Below are 27,628 nucleotides of genomic sequence, written 5' to 3' on the forward strand. Positions count from 1 at the left end.
CCTACCTTTGTCTCTCACCTGGGCCTCTTGTTACCATCTGAGGCTGCCTTTCAAATTATTATTTGCTGTTCCTGAGAGTTTCTATGCTGAACTGGTGTACCTCAAACTTGAGATACTTCTACCTCGATCTCTGACGCAGTGGGAGGGGTTCAGGCAGGGCCACTAAGCACAGTATCAACCATTCTGATTTAACTGCATATGAATGGAAGTCAGAGGACAACTTGTAGAAACTGGTTCTCTTTACTGTGTGGGTTCCAGGCTGTCGGGCTTGGTGGCAAGCTCCTTTACTGGCTAAGCCATCTTGGGAGCCACCAACCATTCTTAAACATAAAGCTTTGCCCTCAGCCTCTAAAGCACGTGAGAATTAAAGGTCCTCTAAGGGCGAGGCTGACAACTGGTTAATCCATAAGGCCACTGATCATCAGTTTCCCTGCCACTCTGGGGCTCATGATATATCGACCTCAGCTCTCCTTGGCTCCCTCAATTTCCCTAGTTGCTGTCCCCAAGTCATTCTGAGCAGAAAGAAAAAGATGGATCTTTGTTTATAGAGGGACTAAGGATGTAGCTCAGTTGGTGGAGTGCTTGCCTAAACTTGAGCACAGAAACCGAGTCCTCTTTAACTGCGATTCTCTCCCTCACTACAAGACCCAAGAATCCAGGAATCGAAGTCCGCTTCCCTCCTGGTGACCGCACCAGCCGACGCCTGGCCATGACTTCGGGTCACGTGCTCGGGCAAACTACTGCACGTCAGAGTCCGGTGCGGAGGTGACCCGAAGGTGATCCCGAGGTGGGCAGGGCGCCCGCGCTCTCTCGCGAGATTTCGCTGCCGCGGGGCGCGGAGCTAACTGAGGTGGACGCGGCGGGCGGTGCTTTCTCGGCTGCTCCGCTTCCAGTCCGCCGAGCTTGGCGAGCCAGGTGCCCAACTTCCGCCCGTCCGCGGGCCGCCGGCAGTAGCGAAGCTGAAGAAGTCGCGGCCGGCGAGCGTCCTCCTTTCTCCTTCGCGTTTCCTCTGATTCAAGCCGGCCGGCCCAGGTTTCGCTCTGCCGAGCCGGCAGCCCACGGCGCGGCCGACATGAGCTTCTTGTTGTAAGTAAACCAGCCGCGCCAGCTTTGTTCCGCCGCCCCCTGGGCCGCGGGCTCCCGAGGCCCTGTCCTCCGTGTGCTGCCCGGGTCCTGACTCCTCGTCCTCCCGGTGCTGCCCGGGCCCTGCCTCCCTGTCCTCCCGGTGCTGCCCGGGCCCTGCCTCCCTGTCCTCCGTGTGCTGCCCGGGCCCTGCCTCCCTGTCCTCCCGGTGCTGCCCGGGCCCTGCCTCTCTGTCCTCCCGGTGCTGCCCGGGCCCTGCCTCCCTGTCCTCCCGGTGCTGCACGGGCCCTGCCTCCCTGTCCTCCCGGTGCTGCCCGGGCCCTGCCTCCCTGTCCTCCCGGTGCTGCACGGGCCCTGCCTCTCTGTCCTCCCGGTGCTGCCCGGGCCCTGCCTCCCTGTCCTCCCGGTGCTGCCCGGGCCCTGCCTCTCTGTCCTCCCGGTGCTGCCCGGGTCCTGCCTCTCTGTCCTCCCGGTGCTGCCCGGGCCCTGCCTCTCTGTCCTCCCGGTGCTGCCCGGGCCCTGCCTCCCTGTCCTCCCGGTGCTGCCCGGGCCCTGCCTCCCTGTCCTCCCGGTGCTGCCCGGGTCCTGCCTCTCTGTCCTCCCGGTGCTGCCCGGGCCCTGCCTCTCTGTCCTCCCGGTGCTGCACGGGCCCTGCCTCTCTGTCCTCCCGGTGCTGCACGGGCCCTGCCTCTCTGTCCTCCCGGTACTGCCCGGGCCCTCCCGGTGCTGCACGGGCCCTGCCTCCCTGTCCTCCCGGTGCTGCACGGGCCCTGCCTCCATGTCCTCCGTGTGCTGCCCGGGTCCTGCCTCCATGTCCTCCGTGTACTGCCCGGGCCCTGCCTCCCTGTCCTCCGTGTGCTGCCCTGGCCCTGCCTCCCTGTCCTCCGTGTGCTGCCCGGGTCTTGCCTCCATGTCCTCCCGGTGCTGCCTGGGTCATTGACCCCCGTGTCCATGTCTGCATTACTCCACCCTGCTTGGTCTTTGCTCATCTGTCTATATCTATCGATACAGTATAGGTGTAGGGTGTGTGTGTGTGTGTGTGTGTGTGTGTGTGTGTGTGTGTGTGTGTGTGTGTGTGTGTTGCCAGATGCCATTGCTGTTTTCTTAGTCCCAAGCATAGAAGGTGGATTGTTCTTACAGTGCTACCCCGACCCCCTTAACATACTTGTTAGGTCTTCGCCAAGTTCCATAGAGATAACTTCAAAATAGGGCTGCTTTGAGGGCTTGGATTCCCTGGTGACAGTCTGGGGACTTCAGCACCCTACTTCTTGCAGTGTTTTTGTTTGTTTGTTTTTGTTTTTGATTTGTAGGGATTATATTTTGTTAATCACCATCCAGATAGGAATTAGGTAATGTGGCCAGGATTAATGTAGGTCAACTGGGCTGTAGTTTGGCAACTCATTTTTTAATACCAGCTTTAGCCCTACATTTAGTGCTGGTCATTATTTTACTTATTATTTATTTAATATCAGTTTGAAGTGAAGGTGGAGGTCAGGGTAGAAAAACGGGACAGGAAGGTTATGGAACCAACAGACGAACTTTAGGTCCCATCTCACTTGTTATCCCATCCCTTGTGTCCTCCCATTCCTCCCTCCCTCCCATTTTCCCCTTACTCCCCTCCCCTATGACTGTGACGAGGGGTATCAGATCTCTTCTTGGTAGCCTGCTATTCCTGAAGAGTAACTCCTGAACATTTTCTTAACATTTGCTTTAAGAGAAAGCTACTTGAAAGTTGGCCTTGGTGGTCCACGCCTTTAACCCCAGCACTCGGGAGGCATAGGCAAGTGGATCACTTAGTTGATCTACAAAGCCTACAAAGCGAGTAGGACAGCCAAGGCTACACAGAGAAACCTTGTCTGGAAAAAAAAACACACACACACACACACACACAACACCCCCCGCCAAAAGAAAGCAAGCAAGCAAGCAAGCTACTTTAAAGCAAAAATTAAAAACCTGTAAAGGCTGTAATCCACCTCACATGCTTCTTTATTATTGTGGAGCAAATGGCATTTAGCAATTCCTGTCTGTTCAGATTTCTCTTTCCCACTTCCATAAGTTTTAGGCACCCTATTGGTAGCACCTTACTTTCACATGGTCATATATAGGACACCATTTCTTTTTAGGGTGTTCAGGCAAAGCTGAACTATTAGGAAAGGTTCACCCTGGGCAGATTTTTCTCGTAGGCACAGGGTCTGGCTTGTGTCAACCTGCCTGACACGTTTGAACTTGTTCATCTATTCTAGGGCTGACTCTCAGCCTATCACTGCGTGGCTTATACTGTAAGTTGTTTCATATGTTACCTTTAGCCAACATACCAACATACTCCCACGTTGAGTGTAATTTTGCATTGCTTATATTCTCTTTTCAAGAATAATAATTGTTGTTGTTGTTGTTGTTATTATTATTATTATTATTATTTGAGGCAAGGTTTCTCTGTATAGCCTTGGCTGTCCTAGACTCCCTTTGTAGACCAGACTGACTTTGAACTCACAGCAATCCGCCTGCCTCTGCCTCCTAAATGCTGAGATTAAAGGCATGCACCACCACGCCTGGCCTCTTTTCAAGAATTTAAAAGCTGTAAAGTAGCAGTGAGGATGGCTACTTCTGACAGGCTTGTGTCTTGGAACTCATAAGCTAAAGTGGTTGTAGTGTAGGACAGCTGTATTTGGCTGAAACTCGGTGATGGGAAAGGTCCTAGTGCTGTTTTCTGGATATATATATCTGGATATAAATATAGCAGTGTCCTGTTTTTATGTGATACAGTATTAGGTGCAGTTATGAGGCAGATTAGTTCATTTTTTTCCCTGATGATTATTAGTTATATAAGACAGTATTGCTGTAACTAATGTGATCATCTAGAGTGTTTGTATTGTTTGGGGAACACTTTTTAGCAAGGTTAGAAATAGAAGTTAATACACTCTCAACAGGTTTTTCCTACCACTTTAACAAGCCAAAAAAGTTAATCTGGAGGGAGCCAGGCACGTGGCATACACCTTTAATCCCAGCCAGCATTTAGGAGGCAGAGCCAGGTGGATCTCTGTGAGTTCAAGGTAAGTCTGGACTACCTAGCCAGTTCTAGGCCAGCCAAGGCTAATAGTGAGACCCTGTCTAAGAAAACAAACAAAATTTTAATCTTGCAATTTTCTTTTCTTTTCTTTTCTTTTTTTTTTTTGAGACAGGGTTTCTCTACATAGACTTGGCTGTCTTGGACTCACTTTGTAGATTAAGGCCTGTGCCACCACGCCTGGTTTAATCTTGCTTTTTTTGTTTGTTTGGCTTTTTTTTTTTTTTTTTTTTTTTTTTTGAGACAGGGTTTCTCTATGCAGCCCAGGCTGGCCTCGAACTCACAGAGATCCGTCTGCCTCTGCCTCTCAAGTGCTGGGACTAAAGGTGTGCGCCACCATGCCCGGCAGTCTTGCAATTTTTATTTAATAGTTTCTTGAGTATTATACAGGAGAAGCAAGAAAAGAGGAAAAAATAAGTTAAGTACAGATATTCTCTGCTTTTGGAACCTTTTCGGGAAGGCTGCGGTTAGTAGATAAAGCAGAGGAAACAGGACAGTGTGAGATAGGGTTAGAACAACATGAGTCATGTCTGAGAAGGAAAGCTCTATTAAAACCCTCACAACTCCCACTATGTCCCAGCACAGTGAAGACATGAGTATCATTTATGATAAGATGGACAAGCTTCCCACTTAGTGGGACTTATGTTTCAGCCAGTGACGACAGTATTAAATGTCAGTAAAGTATGTAATGTGGGACAGCAGAAGTGCCGTGGAGCAAAGTTAGGCAGGGTAAGGAACTTTTGGGTGGGACTGGAAGCAGTTAAGGGTAATCCTGGTGGGTACAGGACAGTCTTCCAGAGTGACACTTTTGTATAAGTTTTGTACAAATGTTCAGGATAAATTTTTCTTGTGTTATGTGAAAAGGCTGGGCTAACCTGTGGTTGTGCTGTACCCTGGCCTCTGTGTGTCTGCAGATTAAACTGAACCCCCACATGGTGAATATAGAAACCTAAGGTAGTTTGCAGGCTTGAATCCTTAACTGCGTGTGTGGAGAGTGTGGGTGCTCCAGAGACAGCAGGTGGTATAGCGACATCCTCTCTAGTGGGCCAGTGTACTCACGGGGTCCTGAAGCCTAGGAAGCAGTTTGTTCTAAGTAGACTTCAGGGAGGTTCATGAAAAAAATTGGGTGATATTTAATGTAATGTGAGAGTTTTCTAAGAAAGAAAGGGGGAAATAATACATTTTACTTGTCATTAAATGGGTGCTTCTCAGTAATGGCCTGTTCCCTATTTTACTGGAGGGATAACATCACAATTACCAAATTAGGATTGCTGGCCTTGTCTTTGGAACACAGGTCTCCTTACTTAGGAGTTTTCCTCCCCATCTTGCTATTTTATGTATGTAAAATGCAGAGAAATTAGGATAAAAGTGATTTTTAGTAATCATCAAAAAGTATATTGAGTGTTTTCTTTTTTTCTAGCATTTTAAAATTCTTTTGAGAAATAATGAAAAAATGAAAGTACATAAGGCTTCTATTAAATTTTTAAAAAAATTATGTATACAGTATTCTGCATGCCAGAAGAGGGCACCAGATTCTCATTATAATGTTTATGAGCCACCATGTGGTTGCTGGGAATTGAACTCAGGGCCTTTGGAAGAGCAGGCAGTGCTCTTAACCTCTGAGCCATCTCTCCATTCCCAATATAAGGCTTTCTGATAGAGTTGAAACAGTGCAGTTAACTAAGGAACGAAAAGTGGTTTAGTTGTGTGAGTGAATATAAATCAGTCTGTTTACACATAGGAGAAACAAAAATGGTTTAGGAATGGAAGGCAGAAAGGAAGAAAATATGTACTACTTTCTATGCTGGGCACCTTCCATTTTTCTTTTGTAACAATACAAATGGAAGAAAGGAGACCCAGCTGTTTGTTTGTTTGTTTTTGGTTTTTCAAGGCAGGGTTTCTCTGTGTAGCCTTGGCTGTCGTAGACTCACTTTTTAGACCAGGCTGGCCTCGAACTCACAGCAGTCTGCCTGTCTCTGCCTCCCGAGTGCTGGGATTAAAGGTGGGCTCCACCACCCCTGGCCCAAATTTTGTTTTGTTTTGTTTTTTCAGGACGGATTCTCGCAAGGCATGGTGGCACACACCTTTAATCCCAGAGGCAGGTGGATCGCTGTGAGTTCAAGGCCGGCCTGGTCTACAAAGTGAGTCCAGGACAGCCAAGGCTAATACAGAGAGACCCTATCTCTGAAAAAAAAAAAAAAAAAAAAAAAAAAAAGAGAGAAAAGAAAAAAAGACAGGAATTCCCTATGTATCTCTGCCTGTCCTGTAACTCACTCTGTAGACTAGAATCTCGAACTCAAGGAAGTGCTGTGTATGGGGATCAGGAACTAGGGTGAAAAGGGTGAGTGGCATGGAGCCCACACAGAATCTCAGGAAGTAAGACTCTCGAGACCAGCTGGGTATGGTGGTGCATGCCTGTAATCCCAGCACTTGGGAGGCAGAGGCAGGTGGATTGCTGTGAGTTTGAGGTTGACCTGGTCTACAAATCGAGTCCAGGACAGACAAGGCTACACAGAGAAACCCTTTCTCGAAAAACCAAACAAAAACAAAAAAGACTCCGGAGACCAGACTCAAAAGTGTAGATCTAACTTTATTGTTCTGTGTATAAGCCTTTAAAAGGTTGAAAGCCCAGTCAGACCATCCCATGCTAGCCTTAAGCACCAATAGCAATCAATGAGGTTGGTGTAGCTATGAGGAAATGTGTGTGTGTGTGTGTGTGTGTGTGTGTGTGTGTGTTGGCGGGGGAAGACGGGACTCGGGACACACCCGCAGGGTCACCTCAGGAGACTTCTGTAAGGAAGGGGGAAGTAGTCACTGTCCTAGCCTTGGGTCCACTTTGAGACTTCAGTAGTGTGCTAAGAGTCCCTAGTAGGTGACTGCTGTGCAGTGGATCAGGATCTTTCGAGGAGCCGCAGGAGCCGCAGAGACTTCACTCACCATGTCTGTAGGCCTCCAAAATGCTCATCCCCACAGCTGTGAACGGTTAATATAAATACCCCTTACAAGTACTGTGTTTAACCATAAGGGTCTAACTTCTTTGTAAGTGCTGTGTGGGGAACTAAAAGGGGGATTTTCAGTCTAATTCTTATCTTCAAAGACCAGCTATTCTCATAGGGTATTAATAAGAGTTTTGAAGCATGTGACTTGTTTGTGGAGGAAAAAAGCACTATAAAATTAAAAATTACATGCACTCTATAGTACAGCAGTCATACACATTTTTCGCATATACATTGAATGCTGCTGCAGAAGCACATGATGGGAAATGAGCTAAGTCAATAGAGGCTGATGCAGCTATTGTTGCTGTGTCTATTGAAGCTTTGAAAGGAATCTCTGAACACACAGGAGCTGCTGGACGTGAGTTCAGGACAGTGAGGGCTACACAGAGAAACTTTGTCTCAAAAAACTTAAGCAGAAGAGGGCAGTGTTAAAGTGTTAGTGTCTTAAAACATACTAACATCTCATCTTTACATTTCTGGACTCTGAAAAAAAAAAATTGAAAACCAGGTGCTGAGTTGTGATTTCTTTCTTTCCTTACTTATTTGTTCTCAATGTGTTCTGTGCCTGCGTTTACACCTGGGCACCACTTGTGTGCTGCTGCCGGTGGAGGCCAGAAGAGGGCATCGGATCCTTTGGAATTGGAGTTGCAGGCCTTGGTGTGGGTGCTGGGAAGCGAACCTGCGGCCTGTGCAAAAGCAGCCCGTGCTCTGAGCTGCTGAGCCATATTGCTCCCTCTCTTAGTTTTTTGAGGCAGGGTTTCGCTGTGCAGCCTTGACTGTCCTAGATAGATCAGGCTGACCTTGGTCTCCTAAAAGGTGTGTACCACTACCACCCATCTACGGAATTTGGTGTTTATTTTGTTTGTGTTTTTTTTTTTTCAAGACAGAGTTTCTCTTGTAGTCCTGGCTGTCCTGGACTTGTTTTGTAGACCAGGCTGGCCTGGAACTTACCTCCTGATTGCTGGGATTAAAGGTTTGCGCTACTGCGCTGGTGGGAATTTGGTCTTTAATGCATTATGATTAAACTGAAGAAAAGTCTGCATGCTTTAGTGTGTTCTACAGCTTGACCTTATCCAGTATTTCACCTTTGGATTTGTTCTGAGAGCACTGGGAAGCCACTCAGTGGTTCTCACAGGAGGAGTGACATCTACTTATGAATGGTTTTAAAGAGATTCCTTGGCTGTTGAGTAAAGACATAGGAGGAGGATGCATATGTTCAGAGTTGAGAAATGCTAATCTAATTTTAATTAAGCACTCAAAAAGAGACAACATTTAAATGAGAAAGTGTCATTAGAGTAATGCTGCCATTTGCGTTGGGTATTTGGGCTGATTGGTGACCTAAAGCTTACTTCACGATCCTTCATAGTAATAAGGTGCAGCTAGGGTTGAGAGCTACAGCTGTATCTTGAGGAAGAGGGGAGGAATGTGGAATTTAAACTTCAGAGAAAGGGTTGAGGAAAGCTCTGGAGCCTGTAATGGTTCACCATTGTTTGTCCTGTTAAAAGTTATTATTATTATTATTATTATTATTATTTTGGTTTTTCAAGACAGGGTTTCTCTGTGTAGCCTTGGCCATCCTGGACTCACTTTGTAGACCAGGCTGGCCTTGAACTCACAACGATCCGCCTGCCTCTGCCTCCCGAGTGCTGGGATTAAAGGCCTGCGCCACCATGCCCGGCTAAAAGTTATTTTTATAAAACTGTAATTGTTCCTCAGTTTCTCTCTTAACCCAGATACCACACAAATAAATGAGACTTATTTATATTTGTGTAATAATAAGCTTCACAGCACAAGAACTGAGCAGTTATCTCTCTATTCTTAACTTTCTAAGCTATTCTGGTTTGCTCCCAGTTTACATCCCAAAGATACTTGCACTTTGTAGCATTCCTTCTCCAGCTCCTTCTGATGTCTCCAGTGGCGCAATCCCCTACTTTCTCTTCCAACTCCTCCTCCCATGGCTGGCAGGAAATCCAACCCTATTCTCTTCCCTGCTCAGTGATTGGCTATATGTAAGCTGTTTTATTGGCATATCAGGGGACAATTGGGAAGCAGTAATATGGGGGTGCAGAAATTAGCATTTGAATTACACAATAATCTTATGCCTACAGTGTTGTTTTTAGGCTTCTGTTTTCCATTGCCATATCTTCAAATGTCTAAATGTTTTTGGGTTTTGTTTTGTTTAGCTTTTTTTGAGACAGGGTTTCTCTGTAACAATCCTGGCTATCCTGGACTCAATTTTTGTAGACCAGGCTGGCCTCGAACTCTGCTTCCCAGGTGCTGGAATTAAAGGCATGAGCCACCATGCCCGGCTAAATGTTTGTTTTTGAGACAGGGTTTCTTTTTGTACTCCTGGCTATTCTGAAACTCAGTATGTACACCAGGCTCACCTCAAACTCTCAGAGATCTGCCTGGCTCTGCCTCCTGAGACCAAAAGTTGTCTACCACCGCATCCTACTCTTAACTTTAAAACTATTTTTAAACCTAGTTTAACACACTCTGTCACTCTGTCTGTCTCTGTCTCTGTTTCTGTCTCTGTCTCTCTCTGTGTTTGTGTGTGTCTGTCTGTCTGTATCTCTCTCTCTCTCTCTTGTCCTGCTATCTCCATGGGGGATTGGGTCCAGGATCGTGCAAAGATTATAAAGTCTGTATGTATGTGCATAAATGTGTTTTATAGAATGTTATGATTCTTGCATATATACTATATTCACCCTCTTATGACTTTTCAGCTCATTTCTTGTTTACTTGCACAATCTAAGTGCTATTATACTCTAGAGAATGACAGGGAAGCACCGTGTATATGTTTTGTAAAGTATAATTTCCTTGGGTGTTTTCAGTTTTTGTTTGGTTGAGTCTATACATGTGGACTCATGGAGTGTTACATACACTATACTACATGTATATATGTATACATTATGAAATTTGAGCATATCAGTCATATTACCTGTTTAACCAGAATTCTCTATTAAGGTTGATTGGAAATGCTTCCTACAGTTGTGTAGAGAACATTTACCTTTTTCCCGCCTTTGCTCATGGGTTTTTGTGTTTTATTGATACAAAAGGGTTTTTTGTTTTTTTTTTTGTTTTTTGAGATAGGGTTTCTCTGTGTAGCCTTGGCTGTCCTGGACTCGCTTTGTAGACCAGACTGGCCTCGAACTCACAACGATCCGCCTGGCTCTGCCTCCGGAGTGCTGGGATTAAAGGCCTGCACCACCACGCCCGGCTTATTGATACAAAAGTATGTCTGCATCTTACAAGAAAAGTTAAAGCGGGGCAGTTGTGATTCATGCTTTTAATTCCATCTTTAGGGAGAGGCAGGCAGATCTCTGTGAGTTCAAGGCCAGCCTGGTCTACAAAGAGAGTTCCAGGACAGCCAAAGCTACACAGAGAAACTGTCTTAAAAACAAAAAACAAAGTAAAATTAAAAATATTTATTATGGAAGTGCTTCTCTGTTTTTGTAGATTACAGTTTGTAATATAGAATGGTTAGTTTGCTGTGGAGAGCTGTATTAGTTACAGCTGAAAGTTCTTTTTCTCCCTCTAACTTGGAGAATGTAGAGGAAGTTTGTATGTGTTTTGGATAGTTAGCATAATCATTACTGCAACTGCATTATTGCTAGGATTAGTGTAGCTAGTATAGTTTAGGTTTGGGGGCTGAAATTCCCAATAAAATATGACTTATTTTATCCAGTAATAAAATGTAGATTCCATTGATAGTATTTAAATAATAAAGCCTTCCCTTCCCCCCTTTTTTTCTTTTTAGTGGTAGTCGCTCCTCTAAAACTTTTAAACCAAAGAAGAACATCCCAGAGGGGTCTCACCAGTATGAGCTCTTAAAACATGCAGAAGCCACACTTGGCAGTGGCAACCTCCGCATGGCTGTCATGCTTCCTGAGGGAGAGGATCTGAATGAGTGGGTTGCAGTTAACAGTAAGTAGCTCTTCTGTTTCTCCGCACACTCTGAATTGGGTCAGTGACCTCATTATGTGAATGTTGAGGTGTTATCTAGTCTAGGATCTCTTCAGCCCTCTAGTCACAATATAGTGATGATGTCACAATCCAGCTTTAGTCTTTATGATTTTTGTATGAAATTTTATGAAATGTCAATAGAATGTTGCTATCAGTATTTTTAAATTATGTGATTAATTAATTATGTGATTATAGTTTTGGACTAAAACAGTTTTCTTATTAAAAATAAATGTTGTTGTTATTGTTGTTTTTCTTCATTTTATTGGTGAGAGCCATCTTACCTATAAGATTTTTATGAGGGGCTGGAGAGACAGGCACCCTGATTGTCTGCTCTTCCAGAGTACTGAGTTCAATTCCCATCAACCACATTGTGACTCACAATCATCTGTAATGAGATGTGGTGCCCTCTTCTGGCATGCAGGTGTACATGCAGATAGAGCACTCATACATACATAAAATTTTTTTTTAAGTTTTTTTTTTTTGTTTGTTTGTTTTGTTTTTCGAGACAGGGTTTCTCTGTGTAGCCTTGGCCATCCTGGACTCACTTTGTAGACCAGGCTGGTCTTGAACTCACAGCGATCCGCCTGCCTCTGCCTCCCGAGTGCTGGAATTAAAGGCGAGCGCCACCAGGTCCGGCTAAAGATTTTTTGATATCTCAAAGATAATCAGAATAAACTTCCAATGTATATGTGTATCATACAGGGTCTTACTGTGTAGCCTTGGCTGGTATAGAACTCACTATGTAGATTAGGGTGGTCTTTGATTTAGAGAGATGTCTGCCTCCCAGTTGCTGGGATTAAAGATGCAAGCTAACATTGCCTGCCTGCTCTGCCCTTCCTGTCCCCTCCTCTCCTGTTTGCTTTTTATTCTTTTTTTTTTCTTTTTCTTTTTCTTTTTTTCTTTTGGCACTTGCTTGTGTTTTTGTACCTTTGAGAACTCATTTATTAACTTATTTAGTTATTTAAAATTTGTTATATTTATTTGTGTGTTCATGTTCGTGTTAATGTGCATGAGTGGTACACATGCCACACCTCAAATATGTGGAGGTCAGAAGACAGTTTTCTCCCTTTACTATGTGGGTCCTGGGGATCGAACTCAGGTTGTCAGACTTGGTGGCAGGCGCTCTTACCCACTAAGTCATTTTGCCAGCTTGCATAGACTAATTAAGAATTAACAATGGCTATGTCCTGGCACTGTGGCGCATGCCTGTAGTTCCAGCACTCAGGAGAGACCGATGGATCTCTGTGAGTTTGAGGCCAGCCTGGTTTACAAAGTGAGTCCAGGACAGCCAAGGCTACAGAGAGAAACCCTATCTTAAAAAAAAAAGTGGGGGTGGGGTGGGGTGGCTGGAGAGATGGCTCAGCAGTTAAGAGCACTGGCTGCTTTTCCAAAGGACCTGGGTTCAATTCCCAGCACCCACAGGGCAGTTCACAGCTGTCTGTAACTCCCAGTTCCAGAGAGTTCCAGGTCCATCACCCTCATACAGACATACATGCAGGCAAAACACCAGTGCACATTAAATTAAAAATAAGTTATTAAAAAAAAAGAAAAGAGAAACCAAAAAAATTTTCTGTCTGTATTTTCTCAGTCTCAGTTGCTGGAAGTGAATTGTCTGTGGTACTAGAATAGCAGCCGATGCCCTTTTCTGGCCTTTGCACGCACACACAGACATTTAAAGTGTGCTGGGTATTCCTGGCTCTTTGCATTTTGAAGTAAGTTTTTAGCTGGTGGGTGGCTTTGGAATGGCAACCCATTATATTTAAATTTATGGTTTCATTATTGCCAACATTTTTCCCCTTAGAATTTTATGATTATCTAGAAACCTTTTTTGTGAAGGGGCATTTTAAATTATTATATTTCCTGGTGTGCTGTCTTTTCTTACTCACATACAGTTTTTTGAATATTTTATATATTGATTTTTTATAAGAATTGTCAATAATTTCTCATACTCTTTGTTCTCTTGCTCTTTAATACAAGCTCCTAATTTTATTACGGTCAACAATTGAGAATTTGTGAGGTTTCTACCTGTGTTTATAGGGAAGAAGAACCAAGGATTCTGCTTCAGTAGAGTCAAAACTACTTTTCACTATTTTATTTTACTTATAATAGACATTTGCTTTGCAGCTGTGGATTTTTTCAATCAAATCAATATGCTTTATGGAACTATCACGGACTTCTGTACAGAGGAGAGCTGTCCGGTGATGTCAGCTGGACCAAAGTAAGATACTGTTAATGACCAGTTTTCCTTGTCACTGTGGTTGGGCTCTTAGATGAGAAGAAAGTGAGTAGCCATGCATGTCCTAGGTTCTAGCAGTTCCTCAGTGGCTGCCCTGTGAGCAATCAGCTTGTTGCCACCCTGCCTTCTGGCTGCTTCCTACCTTTCCTCTCCTGCCCCTGCCTGTCTTCCCATCCACCTGAACCAGCTCCCTGGACACTCCTTGGTCGTCACTGTTTCTTCTGAAAAGTCACTTCATCTATCCTTGAACAGTTTGTTCTCTTCTTTTTACCTTATGTTAATATATTAAAATGTCTCACCCTTGTTGCTGGCCCATGTTTAACATTTCTTTCCTTTTGGAGGTGCCTAGGATTCTTCAGTGTAGATGTGCTCTTTCTGCTGAACTTTTTCATTTAAAAAATAACGTTGTTAAGTGTGTGTGTAGGTGTGTGCATGTGAGTGCAAGTGCCCGCAATGGCCAGAGTTACCTGATCTCTGGAGCTGCCTGAAATTGGAGCCGATCTCTGGTCCTCTGAGACAGCTTTGCATGCTCCAAACAGCTGAGGCATCTCTTCAGCTCTAGTGGTTTAACTTTTATAATGATTATGTTTTTCATTACCTAGTGTTTATACTGTAATAATGTGAGTCAAATCTGGGGTTTCAGGTGTGCCACTCAAATTCTTTATTCTTTTAAATCTGTCTTGGTTCAAAGGTAGCACTTACCACCTCTTCAGCAATCAATAAATATTGCTTGGGCCAATGCCCTTTTGAAGTTGGCTTTTATCATTACTACTAATAAAGACTGCTATTTATTAGTGATATGTCAATATAACATATGCTTTACTTCATATTGTAACATTCACCAGAATGTTAGATGCCTTATATTTCACTGTGAACATAAAGAATTTAGTCAGCTGATCTTTAACTTGCAGCAAAGATGTGGATGCGTGGGAAAGATGTGTTGCTCTCTTAGGAGGAAGTAGAACGCACACTGACCATTTTCACTAGAAAAGCAGAGAGCTGTGTCTGATTTGCACTACTTTCTTACCACATGTTGAAGGATAGTTTAATATTGAGTTATTATTTTAGTGGTATCAATAGCTACTCCTTAATCCAGGCTTATACCCAGATAACCACACAGGATCTTTTTTTTTTTTTCCGAGACAGCGTTTTTCTGTGTAATAGCTCTAGATATCCTGGAACTTGCTCTGTAGACCAGGCTGGCTTCGAACTCACAGAGACCACCTGCCTCTGCCTCCCAAGTGCTGGGATTAAAGGTATACGCCACCACTGCCCGGCCACACAGGATCTATTAATTAGCCTATAGTACAGTGCTTTGCAATAATTACTCCATCCTAAACCTCCATGCTAGTATAGTTTTCTCTTGTTCTGGTTTCCCACTTGATAACTTGCTTTTACTCATCTCCTAGGTCTGGCTCATTCCTCCTGGTGCTTCCTGGTCTTCCTCCTCCAGGGTCCAACCTTACCTTCCTTCTCTTTCCCTCCCCTCACTGGATCAGGATGTCTCTCCCTATTCTCTGTTATTGCTCAGCATTGGCTAGTTGGTTTTATTGGCAACACAAAGAACAAATGGTGACATGTTTACACAAACAGGAAATACTTAGAATAAACATCACAGCAATCTACCTGCCTCTGCCTCTGGAGTGCTGGGATTAAAGGCTCGAGCCACCGAGTCTGGCCTGAGAGTTAAGGTTATTTTTAAAACTTCAGGCTGGGTGTGGTGGCGCATGCCTTTAATCGCAGCACGCCGGAGGCAGAGGCAAGTGGATCATTGTGAGTTCTAGGCCAATGTGGTCTACAAAGTGAGTATAGGACAGCTAAGGCTACATAGGGAAACCCTGTCTTGAAAAACCAAACCAAACCAAACCAAACCAAACAAAAAAACCCAAAAACTTCAGGACACTGAATATGAATCTTTGATTTACTGTTTGCTTTTGGTTTTTATATGCAGAAGTGGGTGAACACCTGAAAATCAATAACAAGTTAACAAACATTGTGAAGACTTTAAATTTTCTTACTGTAGAGAAAAAATAGAGATGCCTTTTGGTTTTCTTTTTTAAATTCATTTTTATTTTATGTGCATTGGAGTTTTGCCTGCATGTATGTCTGTGTGAGGGTGTCAGATCCCCTGGAACTGGAGTTACAGTCAGTTTTGAACTCCCATGTGGTTGCTGACAATTAAATCCAGGTCCTCTGGAAGAACAGCCAGTACTGTTAACCACCGAGCCATCTCTTCAGCGCACATTCTTCTTTCTTAAAGATTTATTTACTTGTCTATTATTTTATGTGTATGTGTGTAGACTATGTGTTTACAAGGCCCACAGAGGCCAGAAGAGAGGGTATCAGATCCCCTAGAAAACTGGAGTTAAAGATAGCTGTGAGCTACTATGTGAGTGCTGGAAACTAAACCCAGGTCCTCTTGTAAGAGCAGCAAGCACACTTAACTTCAGCCTAAGTTCATTTGTCTTAAGTGAGAAATAGTAATAGGTAAGTCCTAGCTACATTCTGTCTCTCAAGAGGTTCAGAGAAGAGGAAATGGGCTTACAACTGCACTGAGTCTTTAAGTTTATAATAGAATTCTTGACTGGGAACGAGATGCATCAGGCCACCAGAGGTGCTTGGGAGTCTCCATTTTGAGAGGTTATATTGGATTTGCTGGTCATGCCCTAGCAATGATAAGAAGGATGTTCTAAGAGCTGTTGATTATCAAGGTCATCGCTGCTTGGGGTAGGTTTGGGTTATTGTTAAGGTATGGATTTGATAAATCTAAAGCATCCTCATTTGCACTATTGAAGATAATTTTTATCAGTTTAAATTCCATGAACTATTTCTCTGTTATTTCCATTTCCTTTGTTGGGCTAACTTATCTATTCTTCAGTCAGGTTCTCAGTCAGGTCAAACTCTGGCAGAAAAGGTTAGAAAATAGTTGATAAAAAGAGTGAAGTAGGCCAAGCGCGATTGTGCATGCTTGCAATCCCAGCACTCAGGAGGCTGGGCAGGTGGATCACTGTGCGTTATAGGCCAATCTGGCCTACAAAGTGAGTCCAGGACAGCCACGGCTATACACAGAGAAACCCTGTCTTGAAAAACCAAAAAAGAAAGAAAGAAGAAAAACAAACAAAACAAAAAGAATATAGTTCTTGAAAAAACGAACAAATAAAAAAGTGAATTAGCAGAAGAATGTTGGAAACTAAAAATCTAAATGACAATTCAGTTTATAGATTTCTATATTTTGGAGTTTGAGCTATGTACTTAGTTCTTTAGGGCTATGTTGATGGACATGCTTATTGTACAGTGCAAGAAAAGTCTTATTACTGTAAGTGTGTATGTGGTGTGTGTGTGTGTGTGTGTGTCTCAGAGAGAGAGAGAAAGGGAGGGAGGGAGGGGAGAGAGAGAGAGAGAGAGAGAGAGAGAGGAGAGAGAGAGAGGGGAGAGAGAGAGAGAGAGAGAGAGAGAGATCGTATGAATTGTTTAAGAGGGTTTGGCCAAGGGCTGGAGAGATGGCTCAAGGGTTAAGAGCACTTCCTGCCCTTCCAAAGGACCCGGGATCAATTCCCAGCACCCACATGGCAGCTCACAATTGTCTGTAAGTCCAAGATATGACACCCTCACACCAACACACATAAACTTAAATTAAATTAAATATTTTTTAAAAGAGGATTTGGCTTGAATACAGATCAACATTTGCATTTATAGGTAGATCTTTCAAGGGTAAATTGTTCACTTTAGATAGGCAGTTCATACATAGTTTTACTTATATATTTTTGGCATATCTTCTTCTAATCTTGTTTTTCAGAGTAGGGGAAGTGCATTTCACTTTAGTGTTCCTTGTTTTTGACCTTGTGTTTCTCACATGATAGTTGCATATTAGATGTTTATTAAATCAAAGGGTGGTATATCCAAAACATGAGCTCTTTAGAGTTGCCAATTTTCTTTAAGGATACATTAGTTCCTCATTCAAATGTACTAAACTACTGAACCATTCTTTCTTTAAAAATTTATATATATAGGGCTAGAGAGATGGCTCAGTGGTTAAGAATGCCACCTGTTCTTCCAAAGGTCCTGAGTTCAGTTCCCAGCAACCACATGGTGGCTCACAACCATCTATAATGTGATCTAATGCCCTCTTCTGGTGTGCAGGTGTACATGCATACAGAACATTGTATACATAATAATAAATAAATATTTAAAAATATTTTTGTAAATGTAGGAGTTCTCTATCTGCATGTGGTCATGAGCCACCATGTGGTTGCTGGATATTGAACTCTGGACCTCTGGAAGAGCAGCAACCAGTGTTCTTAACCACTAAGCTATCTCACCAGGCAACTGAGCCATTCTTATTTACGTTAGCATTACTTTGAATTTTCTGTCATTCTTTATACTTAAGCCCAAATTTAAAGCTCCTGTAAAAAGAATTGCTGTGCATTTTATGTAAGGAAGAAAAACAACTGTAAAGTTCAAAGAGTGCCATCATAGAATAGAGAAGTAAGTTCTCCCACTTCAGCAATACATGATTCTACTCTCTATTAGAGAGCTCTTTAAGATGCTTTTGGGAAGCCGGCGTGATGGCGCACGCCTTTAATCCCAGCACTCGGGAGGCAGAGGCAGCTGGATCTCTTGAGTTTCAAGCCAGCATGGTCTATATAGTGAGACATTGTCTTAAAAAAAAAAAAGGAAAAGAAAAGAGAATCAGACAGGTGAAGAAAACATCTAAATAGAAGATGAGTTTGATGTGATTCTTTGAGTTGGATTGTGGTAAGTGCAAAACAGGCTACTGGTGATTGAAAAATGTATACTTGGAAGAACAGATTGTTTAGCCCATGTTCGTGTATACATTCATTATATATATGTGTGTGTATATACATACCCACACATATATATGTGCACATTTATACCTCTCTTCTGATGTTTGTTTGCTTTCTATCTTTCCATTCAGATATGAGTATCATTGGGCAGATGGAACAAACATAAAAAAGCCCATTAAGTGCTCTGCACCAAAGTACATTGATTACCTGATGACTTGGGTTCAGGACCAGCTGGATGATGAGACATTATTTCCATCAAAGATTGGTAAAATTATTTAATATAATTGGGATAATTTTGTTTCTACAGTTCCTCTGTCTCTTCTTTTCCAACAGATTTCGTAGTTCCTTGGGACTGTGTAGATGAGCTTGTGCATTAAGTAGTTTCCAAGAAGAGGCACAGAGCTTGTAAGCCCAGTCATAGCAAAAGCAAGCTATCTCATGTAAACTGATTCCCCCCCTCCACCCTTGTATCTGTAGTGTTTTGTTTTGTTTTTGGTTTTTCTGAGACAGGGTTTTTCTGTGTAACAGCCCTGGCTGTCCTAAACTCACTTTGTAGACCAGGCTGGCCTTGAACTCCCAGAGATCCACCTGCCTCTGCCTCCAGAGTGCTGGGATTACAGGAGTGTGCCGCCACACCCAGCTATATGCGTCTAGTGTTTGAATTGAAAGGTTAGATAATAGAAAATAAGCTGGGTGGTGGTGGTGCACGCCTTTAATCCCAGCACTTGGGAGGCAGAGGCAGGTGGATTATTGTGTGTTCGAGGCTAGCCTGGTCTACAGAGTCCAGGACAGTCCAGGCTACACAGGGAAACCCTGTCTTGAAAAACTGAAAAAAGAAAAGAAGTAGTTTACTTCTTGACTTAATTTATTTATTAAATTTTAAATTTTATTTATTTCTTATGTATACAGTGTTTTGCCTGCATGTACACCTGCAGGCCAGAAGAGGGCATCAGATCACATTACAGATGGTTATGAGCCACCATGTGCCAGCTGGAAATTGAACTCAGGACCTCTGAAAGAGCAGTCTGAGCTTCTCTCCAGTCCTTGACTTAAATTTATTATTTGCTGAATTTTTTTGTGATATTTCAGATTAAAATGTCACTAACATTTCTAATCCAAAAAGGTTATTTATTGTTTTTTGGGTTTTGTTTTTGTTTTTGTTTTTCAAGACAGGGTTTCTCTGTGTAGCCTTGGTTGTCCTGGGCTCACTTTGTAGACCAGTCTGGCCTCGAACTCACAGCGATTCACCTGCCTCTGCCTCCCAAGTGCTGGGATTAAAGGCATGCACCACCACGCCCAGCTCAAAAAAGGTTATTTTTTATTTTTCCGAGACAGGGTTTCTCTGTGTAGCCTTGGCTGTCCTGGACTTGCTTTGTAGTCTAGGCTGGCCTCGAACTCACAGAGATCACCTGCCTCTACCTCCCAAGTGCTGGGCTTACAGGTGTGCGTCACCACGCCTGGCAAAGAAGATTATTTGAATGTGTGTTTGGGTGTTTGCATTTTTTTCCCCCTCCTCAAGACTGGGCTTCTCTGTGTAACCTTGGCTGTCCTGGAACTTGCCTGTAGACCAGACCAGAGATCCGCCAGCTTCTGCCTCCTGAGTTCCTCAGAGTCCTGAGACAGCCAGAGCTACACACAGAGGAGCTCTGTCTCAAAAACAAATAAACACAAGAAAATTATTCTTAAGATTTTGTTTTGTTCTTTTGTTTTGAGATAGGGTCTCCTTCCTGCCTGAACCTCATGAATGTGACTCCAGGCAGGCACTACCACATATAACATAGATTTTGAAATCAAGATATGTGAGAGAAAGAAGAAACATGAGGGTTTAGCCTGAGTGACTTGTTTGGTGTTCCTATTAAGTTTAAATTGTTAAAAAAAAAAAAAAGTTTAAATTGTAACCATTAGACAATTCCCATGTGTTTTTAATTATCAAAATACATGCAACTATGTTTTCTGAAAAAACTGTTTAACAGTTTGCCCTCAGAGTATTGTTGTATAACTTTTGGCTAGCATCATGTGCTTTCAGTAGAGCACTACTCTCTGGAGTCTTAGGTCTTCTCGGATCTTAGGTCCTGTTTATGTTCTTCAGGTTTTACTAGTAATGGTCTTTATAGCTAAAGAGAAGATCATTGCTAATGGTTTTCATGTAGTGCTGTGTCTTGTCATCTCCATAGTCTAGAATATGTGGACTCCAGTCTTTTTGGTCTATCATGCCTTTGACATTTTAGAATGTCCCTTAGTTGTGGTGTGTTTGTTTCCTTGTGATCTTTAGTGGTGGTAAATGGGCAATAGATATGACAGTGAGCCATTGATACCAGTGTTTGCTTGTCTTGCCAACTTTAACATTTAGAGTATAGCATTTTGTATTCTTTAAAAAAAAAAATCTACTTACAACTACTGTGTTTATGCGTGTGTGTGGATGTGGGGGTCAGAGGTCAACTTTGTGGCACCTCTTCCCTCCCTCACTTTTACATGCTTTCTGGGGATTAAACTCAGGCCACTGGGCTCACTCAGTAAGTGCTTTTACTTGCTAAACAATCTCACTGGCCAGCTTGTTGTTGATTTTTGAGACAGGATTTCTCTGTATAGCCTTAGCTCTCCTGGACTTGCTTTGTAGACCAGGCTGGCCTCACAGCAGTCCTCCTGCTTCTGTCCCCTGAGTGCTGGGATTAAAGATGTGCACCACTGTGCCTGGCCCGGCCCAGATTTTTATTGAAAAATTTAAAAATTGTATATATTTGTTATAGCATGGTAGTAGTATATATATTTATAGTAAAATAGCTTTCATAGTAAAACAAATTAGTATGCATTGTGTTATAGTTAACCTATTGTATTCTGTTGTGGAAGCAGCTATAATTACCCAACTATTAAAAAATTTTAGTGGTGTTAAATGGAGAATAGTATTATTTATTCAGTAGTATTTATATATTTAATAGTATTATAATCAATATAGTATATTATTATGGATTTTATTCTTATATTTTATATTAGGTGTTTAGACTTGACTACCCTGTATCTTTGCTCCAGATAAATCTTATCCTATCCCATTACCCCATAACCATGATTTTAGCTTCTTTATATTTCATCTTCTTTCTTACTCAAAATATAAGTAAGATCAAAGAATAATCTCTTGGGGTCTGGTATGCACTTAGGATAATATCCTTCCAAGTTGCAAATCTCATTTTTATTTTTATTTTCTTGAGATAGGATCTTGCTCTGAATCTCAGGCTGGTCTTGAATTCACTGTCATCCTTTCTCAGCCTCCAAGGTCCTGAGATTACAGATACTTGTCAGTATGCCTGGATCAGAATCTCCTTAGGCTAAGAGTGCGTGCGTGCGTGAGTGTGTGTGCGTGCGTCTGGTAAACTATAAGCATTTTAAACATGACTGAAGCTGTTAATACATTATTGATGTTAGCACATCTATGTGTAGTGCTTAATGTTAACAGACTTCACAGCCCAGGAGTGAGCTTTAGCTGGACTGCCTCTTAGATATTTGTAAAGTGGCATTATGTTAGAGGTACAGTATGCCACAAAAAATTATCCTGAGCTGGCTGTGATGGCACACGCTTGTAATCCCAGCACTTGGGAGGCAGAGACAAGCAGATCTCTGTGAGTTCGAGTCCAGCCTGTTCTACAAAAAGAGTCCAGGACAGCCAAGGCTACACAGAGAAACGCTGTCTCAGGGAAAAAAAAAAACCAACCTTCTTTGATTAGAAATAAGGTTAGTGACATTTTAATCTGAAATATTACAAAAGAATTCAGCAAATAATAAATTAAGTCAAGGGCTGGAGAGATGACTCGGAGGTTAAGAGCACTGACGGCTCTTCCAGAGGTCCTGAGTTCAATTCCCAGCAACCACATGTAATGTGATCTGATGCCCACTTCTGGCCTGCAGGTGTACATGCAGGCAGAACACCATATACATAAGAAATAAATAAAATTTAAAACTTAATAAATAAATTAAGTCAAGAAGTAGACTACTTATTTTCTATTATCTGACCTTACAGTTAAAACACTAGATGTATATAGCTGGGCATGGTGGTACATGCCTGTAATCCTAGCACTCTGGAGGCGGAGGCAGAGGCAGGCAACTTTCTGTGAGTTCTAGGCCAGCCTAGTCTACAAAGTGAGTCCAGGACAGCCAAGAAACCCTGTCTCGGAAAAAAAAAAAAAGAAAAGAAGAATAATTCTAAGCTGGGCGTGGTGGTGCACTTTCATTAATCATGTGTTAAGAATTTCACAAAGATTTTATGGGCATGTAAAATAGAGATTTGTATACATTACAGTTTTCAGCACTGTTGCTACTTGATGACAAATCATGCTGTTCTGTGCTCTTATTAATAGAAGGGTGCTTATCTCTTTACTAGGTGTTCCATTCCCGAAGAATTTCATGTCAGTGGCAAAAACAATACTCAAACGACTCTTTAGAGTTTATGCTCACATTTATCACCAACATTTTGACCCTGTGATCCAGCTTCAGGAGGAAGCACATCTGAACACGTCTTTCAAGCACTTTATTTTTTTTGTTCAGGTAGGTTGACTAATGAGACTTTCCCTGCTTCGTGTTTATTTTTAGAATTCTGTGAATAAATGGTACATATACACTATCAGGATGGAACTTGCTATCTCTAATCTGCATTCTGCTTAATTTCATTAGTCTCTCGGGTTTATGGTAGGCAGCCTAGACCGGTTCTAAGATGCCTTGCCTTGCTTGGACTGCGTGAATTCCCAGGCCATGTACAGAGGCTAAATAAGAACCCTGACTAGTGAGTCAGATGTTAGGAACTTGTCTATAACGTTGGCCCTCGAGAGGCTGAAGCCTAAAGATTATGCTTTCAAAGCCAGCCTGCTATTTAGTAAGCTTCAGGCCATCCCAGGGCCCTACCATCCTGTCTCAACAAACAAAAAATGGATAGCCAACAACTGAAACCAACAGAAACAAGCAACAAACAAAAACCAACCAAAGTAGGGGGGGGGGAAAGGAACTGAATCTGAATTCAAACTGGACTAGTTGGGCGGACATGTAGTGAACTTGGTCGCAAGCATTTTAGCACCCTTTTTTCTCTTAAACCTCTACTTTAAGAAAAATCTTGGATCTTTATTAGTGGATTCTTTTCTGGATTTATGCTTTGAATATCACATCCTTATTTTCCTCATTAAAAAAAAAAAAAAACTTTAATCCCAGCACTTGGGAGGCAGAGGCAGGCGGATCACTGAGTTCGAGGCCAGCCTGGTCTACAAAATGAGTCCAGGACAGTCAAGCCTACACAGAGAAACTTTGTCTCTTAACCCTCCCTCCCAAGAAAAAACCCCCAAAACGAGACAAAAAACCAAGCTGGGTGTGATGGTGCATTCCTTTAATCCCAGCACTTGGGAGGCAGAAGCAGGTGGATTGCTGTGAGTTCCAGGCCAGCCTGGTCTACAAAGTGAGTCCAGGACAGTCAAGGCTACACAGAGAAACCCTGTCTTGGAAAACAAAACAAAACAAAACAAAACAAAACAAAACAAAACAAAACAAAAAAACCAAACCAAACCAAAACAAAAACCCAAACATAGTCTAAGTAATTTTGAAGCTAATGACTATCTGTCCTGTGTGGGGAAGGGAGTCAGAGTGTCTTCGAGAGGTTCCTTAGAGTTCGAACTGACTTGCTAGATGATGTCCCCTTTCTTTAATCCTCAGAGATCTAGCCTTAGGAAAAAAGCCAGGTACGGTGGCCTCTACACACAGTCCTAGTACTCTTAGAGGCTGAGGCAGGAGAATCAGGAATTGAAGGCCAGCCTGGGTTGCCTATCAGTACTTTGTCTTCAACAAACAAGGAATGAAAAAAACTATATATGAGTATATTTTTATTTAATTCTCTAATTAGAGAAATATAAGGAAGCCGGGCGTGGTGGCGCACGCCTTTAATCCCAGCACTTGGGAGGCAGAGGCAGGCGGATCGCTGTGAGTCGAGGCCAGCGTGGTCTACAAAGTGAGTCCAGGATGGCCAAGGCTACACAGAGAAACCCTGTCTCGAAAAACAAAACAAGCAAAACTATACAAAAAAAAAAAAAAAAAAAGAGAGAGAGAGAGAAAGAGAGAGAGAAATGTAAGGAAAGGTGAGAGAGTTGGAAATAGATGAGCCAACTAGTATGATTCCTGTTTCTGTAGAGATTACAAGAAGATGGTGGTTGGGAGAAAGCAAGTTTTACTTTGTGTTGTTTTTATATGTGAGCATAAGTCTATAAATGTTGTCTTTACTTTCCACTGAAGAAAAGTGTCCATTTTCATTAATACTCCTTATATTGAAGGCATACTTCTTTAAAATTTTCTGTGAAAACACATTTAAAGAGATTGTAATTTAGCCGGGCAGTGGTGGCCCACGTCTTTAATCCCAGCACTCGGGAGGCAGAGGCAGGTGGATCACTATGAGTTCAAGGCCAGCCTGGTCTACAAAGTGAGTCCAGGACAGCCAAGGCTACACAGAGAAACCCTGTCTCGAAAAACGAGAGAGAGAGAGAGAGAGAGAGAGAGAGAGAGAGAGAGAGAGAGAGAGAGAGATTGTAACTTTCTAAAACTTTTTTTGAGAATTATTTGACAGTCTCATCTACAGACCCATAAAAACAAAAACCACATTAATATTTTAGTTAGCAGATTATGATTGCCAAAGTTTAGGATAAACTGCTGCTTCAGGAGAAAATATTAAGGCCGGTCTGGACTATAAAGCGAGTCCAGGACGTTTTGCACATCTCACCCTAGCGGCAGCACCTTCTGATTAAGAAGATCACTTGCTCGGGCCTTTCAGTTTAGGTAATCTTGTTGTGATCGCAGATAATTTAGATTCTACAGGGCCAACAACAGACTTTCCCAGGTCTTTTTAGTATCTTATGTACTTAAAATATATGTGATCCCAGAATCTCCTACCCACATGCTCTCAGATAGAGTGCTGCTTATTCTTTGGAGACTAGGTCACGTGTCAAATAAGTGTAACTTCAGACATGAGGAGTATCCAGATGACAGCTGCTTGTTAGAGGTATGTGGACATCACTCATACATGCCAGCCAACTTATCTTTACTCATTTGCATGAGGCCTCTTCCGTTGCAGATGGAGATTGGGGTGGAAAGACAGGTTAATGGAGGGCCAGGAGCTCAGAGCCATCTCCTTTCTAGTGTAGAATCCTGAGGACTTTTCAGAATTCTAAATTTGAGTTTTCTTTTTGCTCACTCGGAAGATTTGTCAAGACGAAGATAGGACATGCTTTATTTAACAGTATTACTTTAATGTGCAATACAAATATGTAGGCAGTGGTATGTATTGCCATATGTTCTTGGCCCAGACTGCACTGATCTGAGGGGTAGGCTTGTAATACTGGGCCTAAAGCGTCTCTAGAGTTCTCTAGTGGCACTTGGCATATGATGGATGTTTATGATGGATTACGTTGGGCGTTGAGAATAGTCTATCATACAGAAGATTGGAAGTATATGTGACCTTTATTCATTAAAAAAAAAGTAGTTCAGGAGAAATCATTTAAAAAGTCATTTTAAAAGATGTAGTATTTTACTATTGGCACAGTTTGAAGCATTCTGATTTTTTAATTTTTCCATGGAAAAATCTTTTCTTTGCAGTGATATCAAATCCCTATTTGATTGGTATATTTCAGTGTTTATTCCAGAAGCTGATATCCAGTAATGTTCATGGTAATCTGCTTGGGAATTAGATGCAAATAATGTTTTGCTTTTTGTAGGAGTTCAACCTGATTGACAGAAGAGAACTTGCACCACTCCAAGAACTGATTGAAAAACTCACCTCAAAGGACAGATAAAAGGATGAAAAGCTGTGCAAATTCTCCCTCAAGTGGAGCTATGTAGAGTGTACTTGGGTGTTGTTATATTTTGTTTTTGTCGGGATTGCTTCTGTTTTAGGTTTGGGGCTTGCTTGGGTTACCTTTTTTTCTCTTCTGAATATATAAAATCATACTCTGTTGCTAGAGGAGCCAGGAACCTTCTCTACAGTTGAAAGGGGCAAGTTTTGTCTTGGTGGTGTACAGTGTTTTTATATTACTTTTATTAACCTGATTTTGTTTATTGAGGACTTTCTATGATATTGTATGCTGAAAACAAATGGTGATGGATTAGATACCGTGTGTAAATTGTGGCCCACTTTGAAGTCCCTCAAAAAGACTTACATGTTTTTAAGTGCCTTGATAGGCTCACTTCTGAGGTGCAAAGCACAGATACAGGACTGAACAGAACTTGAAACAATATTAGAATTTCTATCTAGGGCACTTACTTGTGCATGTTGTAAAGTAATCTGTTATAAAAGCCATAGTCTACTCAAATTGATGTCCAGCTTTTACTACATTGAAAAAACATAATTTGTAAAGTTGTGCATGTAGAACATAAATGTAAAACAACTAAAATTATTTCTTAATTATTTTTGCCGTAATTTGTAAAGGTGTGCATGTAGAACATAAATGTAGAACAACAAAAATTTTAATTATTATTATTTTTTCTTAATACAAAACAAATAATGTAGCTGCCTGAGAACTCAGAAGTGCTGTCTCAGAAGTCAGTAGTCACTGTGCTGAGGCATAACCTGGAGGGCTTGGGGCCCAGGTGGCAGTGATGGGGCAGTAGTGGAATGCAGTGATTTAACTTGGTCAGGAATTATGAGGTAGCCATGTTCCTGTGAATAGAAACAGGAAAGCTCAGAGGGCAATGAAGTAGTGGCCCCCAAACAACTCTTATTTTATAAATTCTCATAATATTCAAACCGGGCTAACAGTGCCAAATCTTCCCAAATCTGCTCACGATCATTCATGATAACGATCTTCTTGTTCTCAGGATCGTCATCCGTGGAACTCCATCCAGGGGCCTTGTCCCCTAACAGACAATCAGAGTGCTGTAATTGAGCTCCGCACTGAGTGACAAAACCATGAGGCTGTATCCACGAGGATAGTAACTAAGTGCTGCCCACAGCCCTTCATTTAAGTGATCTTGATTTCCTCCAGCTGTCTGGGATTTAACTCCTGCTGTCTCAGCGGCTTGGGGTGGTGAGCATTGGCATTCACTTCTGGGGGATTTTGAGAGGCCAGGCATGAAGGCAGGATTGGATGCATTCCTGGGGAAGTGAAGGGCATAGACTTTGTAGTTGATTGCTTCGATCGACCCTGTGGAGACTCAGGGATTGGAGAGCTGTCTGGTTCCTAATGCCGTAGGGCTGTTTCTAGCTGACCCTGCTAGCCCACCCGTCCTGGTCTGGACCAGCTTGAAGATCCAAAGCACTGAGTACATTGCCACGAGGCAGGCTTTAAGTGTGGTCATGTGGAAGGGGGTTGAGAGCTTCAGTAGTGGAGCCATCATGCGGCAGGCCATCCAGCGGGCACTGCTCCCAGTCAAGATCAGCATCAGACTGTTGCTGATCAGACAGGTGCTGACATTCCTCCTTTTCTTCCCTTTCACTATCTGAACCCAGAAGCTGGAAAGGTGGATAGGA

At 42.6% G+C, this 27,628-nt stretch overlaps 1 protein-coding gene across 2 annotated transcripts; it reads left to right on the top strand.

Annotated features, from left to right (window-relative positions):
- Nucleotides 1-917: 917 nt before the first annotated feature.
- On the top strand, nucleotides 918-27,426 carry Mob1b (MOB kinase activator 1B). 2 transcript variants are annotated; one of them, XM_051170299.1, is made up of 6 exons: nucleotides 918-1,086; nucleotides 10,904-11,070; nucleotides 13,234-13,327; nucleotides 18,282-18,415; nucleotides 22,520-22,683; nucleotides 25,878-27,426. In XM_051170299.1, exons 1-6 carry the CDS (start codon nucleotides 1,073-1,075, stop codon nucleotides 25,953-25,955), a joined length of 651 nt encoding a protein of 216 aa, XP_051026256.1. In that variant the 5' UTR covers nucleotides 918-1,072; the 3' UTR covers nucleotides 25,956-27,426. The 2 variants fall into 2 exon arrangements, with proteins under 2 accessions (XP_051026256.1, XP_051026257.1); XM_051170300.1 differs by lacking the exons at nucleotides 22,520-22,683; nucleotides 25,878-27,426 and adding an exon at nucleotides 19,060-19,181.
- Nucleotides 27,427-27,628: the final 202 nt, after the last annotated feature.

The sequence above is a fragment of the Acomys russatus genome, chromosome 28 (assembly GCF_903995435.1).
Source record: "Acomys russatus chromosome 28, mAcoRus1.1, whole genome shotgun sequence".
Lineage (NCBI taxonomy): Eukaryota > Metazoa > Chordata > Mammalia > Rodentia > Muridae > Acomys > Acomys russatus.